The following is a 2,639-nucleotide window of genomic DNA, read 5'->3' as shown; positions in this document are numbered from 1 at the left end:
AGTTTTATGGAAATTTGAGTCTGAAAGGATAAATCCTGCAGAAATCTGAAGTGAAAACAGTTTATTTCTTATTTTAGGGTTTGAATAATGATTTTTATTTGTGGACGAAGATGAACAGAGGAGAGACGCTGCTTTGATTTGAACAACTTTGTGTTTTAGGATCATTTTTGTGTAATTATTAAATGTTTTTGTGTCTTTTTTCCTCTCTAAAACCAGCTGAAGGAGCTTTACACTCTCCTCAACGAGAACTACGTGGAGGACGATGACAACATGTTCAGATTCGACTACTCTCCCGAGTTCCTGCTCTGGTAATTCCCTCCGTTTGTGTCGAAGTTTTGTCTTGTTGCGTAAAAGCAAATCGTCCGGTGACCCGTTGGGTTGGTGTCGTCCCTCAGGGCGCTACGACCTCCGGGCTGGCTGCCTCAGTGGCACTGCGGCGTCCGCGTGAACTCCAACCAGAAGCTGGTCGGCTTCATCAGCGCCATTCCTGCCAACATCCGCATCTACGACATGTGAGGAGACGGTGAAGTAGATTTTAGGTCACGCCACGGTCTTCAGAAAAGTCCTGATGAGTGATTGTCCTGCTCTTGTGCCGATTGGTTGTAAATCTGCTGCTTCTTTGGAAGTTTTTTAACGTCAAAATATTTTTAATTATCTCGTAAAAATCAATATATATTGTTGTTAACGATGGATCGTGTTCTGTGTCACCTTAAAACGTCGTCTGACTCCATTGTTGTGCTTCAGAGAAAAGAAAATGGTCGAGATCAATTTCCTCTGCGTCCACAAGAAGCTTCGCGCCAAACGAGTCGCCCCGGTTCTGATCCGGGAGATCACCAGACGGGTCAACCTGCAGGGCATCTTCCAGGCCGTGTACACAGCCGGAGTGGTCCTGCCCAAACCCGTGGGCACCTGCAGGTTAGTCGGGAGGAGAGGCGGTTCTCGGGTTGGCGGAGGCGCCGGCGGCGGTCCCGTCTCACGGTGCCGCCGTGTCTCGTGTCCGCAGGTACTGGCATCGCTCCCTGAACCCGCGGAAGCTGATCGAGGTGAAGTTCTCCCACCTGAGCAGAAACATGACTATGCAGCGCACCATGAAGTTGTACCGCTTACCTGAGGTTGGTGACACGAACTCAGTCAGCTTCGAGAAATGAGCTTCTTCTTCTCCTCCTCATGGCGCCGTAACCTCCTCCTCCTCCTTCAGGCCCCGAAGACGTCCGGTCTGCGGCCGATGACCAAGAAGGACGTTCCTGTGGTGCATCGCCTCCTCCGGGAGTACCTGAGCCAGTTCAACCTGGTGCCTGCCATGACCGAACACGAGGTGGAGCACTGGTTCCTCCCCCAGGAGAACATCATCGACACCTACCTGGTGGAGGTAAACGAGTCCCGACCCCTTTGTCCCGACCCCTTTGACCCGACCCCTTTGTCCCGACCTCTTCGTCCCCGTTGTGATGCTTTGTAAACGGCGGCGTTTTCCCCCCACACAGAATGGTGGCAAGGTGACGGATTTCCTGAGTTTCTACACGCTGCCCTCCACGATCATGAACCACGCCGTGCACCGCAGCCTAAAGGCGGCGTACTCCTTCTACAACGTGCACACCACCACCCCTCTGATCGACCTGATGTCCGACGCCCTCATCCTGGCCAAATCGGTTCGTTTTCCACCTTTTTGTTAAAACGTCTGCCTCCATGTTGCGTCCTCTCCTCCTTTGAGCTGATTTATTTCTTCTTCTTTTGTCGGTACAGAAAGGTTTTGACGTCTTTAATGCACTGGATCTCATGGAAAACAAGACTTTCTTGGAGAAGCTGAAGTTCGGCATCGGTGACGGGAATCTGCAGTATTATCTGTACAATTGGAAGTGTCCCAGCATGGGGCCGGAAAAGGTACTTTTTTAGGGATTTATTTACGGTAAAAACTGTTTTTGTTTTATTTTAAATGTTTTTTTCTGTTTGTAGACTTTCGTCCTGAAACTCTTCAGTAAATTTACTGTTTTCTGGAAAACGGGGTGTTTTTTTTATTTTTTATTTGAGACAGTTTCCTGTTGAGGCTGATTGTCTCCAAACCGATGCCTGAACAAAGGCGCTCCCTTCGCCAACATTAGCTAAAAGCTAATAGTAGCAAGATACTGGCTAAAAGGATAACGATGTTAGCTACAAGCTAAAAGAAGCACAACACTAGCTACATTAGCTTTTAGCTAAAAGGAGTATGACATTAGCTAAAAGCTAAAAGGAGCAGAAGTAGCTTAGATGGAAGATGGAAACGGCTCGTTTGCTGAAGCCGATTTTAAAGATGATGTTTTTTAAGGACTTGAACTCAAAGTGTCTCTATGGAGAAAGTTGTTGTAAATAAAGTTATTTTGATACATAAATTAATAAAATGGCAGTTTTCTCCGCCTGAAGCTCCTGATCCTAAACGTTCCTGACGACTTCCTGCTTCTCCCTCAGGTCGGCTTGGTTCTGCAGTGACGGCTAGACGTGTCGGAAGCGAGTGTCGCCGCCAGGTCCGAGGACCTCACCGCGGTCTGAAGACTTCCTGCTTTTGGAACGGAAACCCACCGCCCGTTTTTACTTTCTGACCCTCTGAACTTTGACCTGCACTACTGCTGCTGCCGGGCCGAGGGAGCGCCCGCCGCCTCCCCCCGCCC

General features: G+C 49.0%; 1 protein-coding gene across 1 annotated transcript in view; it reads left to right on the top strand.

Annotated features, from left to right (window-relative positions):
• The window catches only part of nmt1a (N-myristoyltransferase 1a), a 7,181-nt gene extending 4,548 nt beyond the window's left edge, over nucleotides 1-2,633 (top strand). Inside the window, exons 5-12 of the mRNA XM_017419321.3 lie at nucleotides 217-308; nucleotides 396-512; nucleotides 745-915; nucleotides 1,004-1,112; nucleotides 1,199-1,369; nucleotides 1,482-1,646; nucleotides 1,741-1,878; nucleotides 2,440-2,633. Of these exons, the coding sequence (XP_017274810.1) occupies nucleotides 217-308; nucleotides 396-512; nucleotides 745-915; nucleotides 1,004-1,112; nucleotides 1,199-1,369; nucleotides 1,482-1,646; nucleotides 1,741-1,878; nucleotides 2,440-2,460 (984 nt within the window). The 3' untranslated portion in view covers nucleotides 2,461-2,633. The remainder of the gene's footprint in view (nucleotides 1-216; nucleotides 309-395; nucleotides 513-744; nucleotides 916-1,003; nucleotides 1,113-1,198; nucleotides 1,370-1,481; nucleotides 1,647-1,740; nucleotides 1,879-2,439) is intronic.
• The last annotated feature ends 6 nt before the right edge of the window (nucleotides 2,634-2,639 follow it).

The sequence above is a fragment of the Kryptolebias marmoratus genome, linkage group LG12 (genome assembly GCF_001649575.2).
Source record: "Kryptolebias marmoratus isolate JLee-2015 linkage group LG12, ASM164957v2, whole genome shotgun sequence".
Classification (NCBI taxonomy): domain Eukaryota; kingdom Metazoa; phylum Chordata; class Actinopteri; order Cyprinodontiformes; family Rivulidae; genus Kryptolebias; species Kryptolebias marmoratus.
Note: the sequence above shows the minus strand (reverse complement) of the source record. Positions and strands in the feature narration are given on the sequence as shown.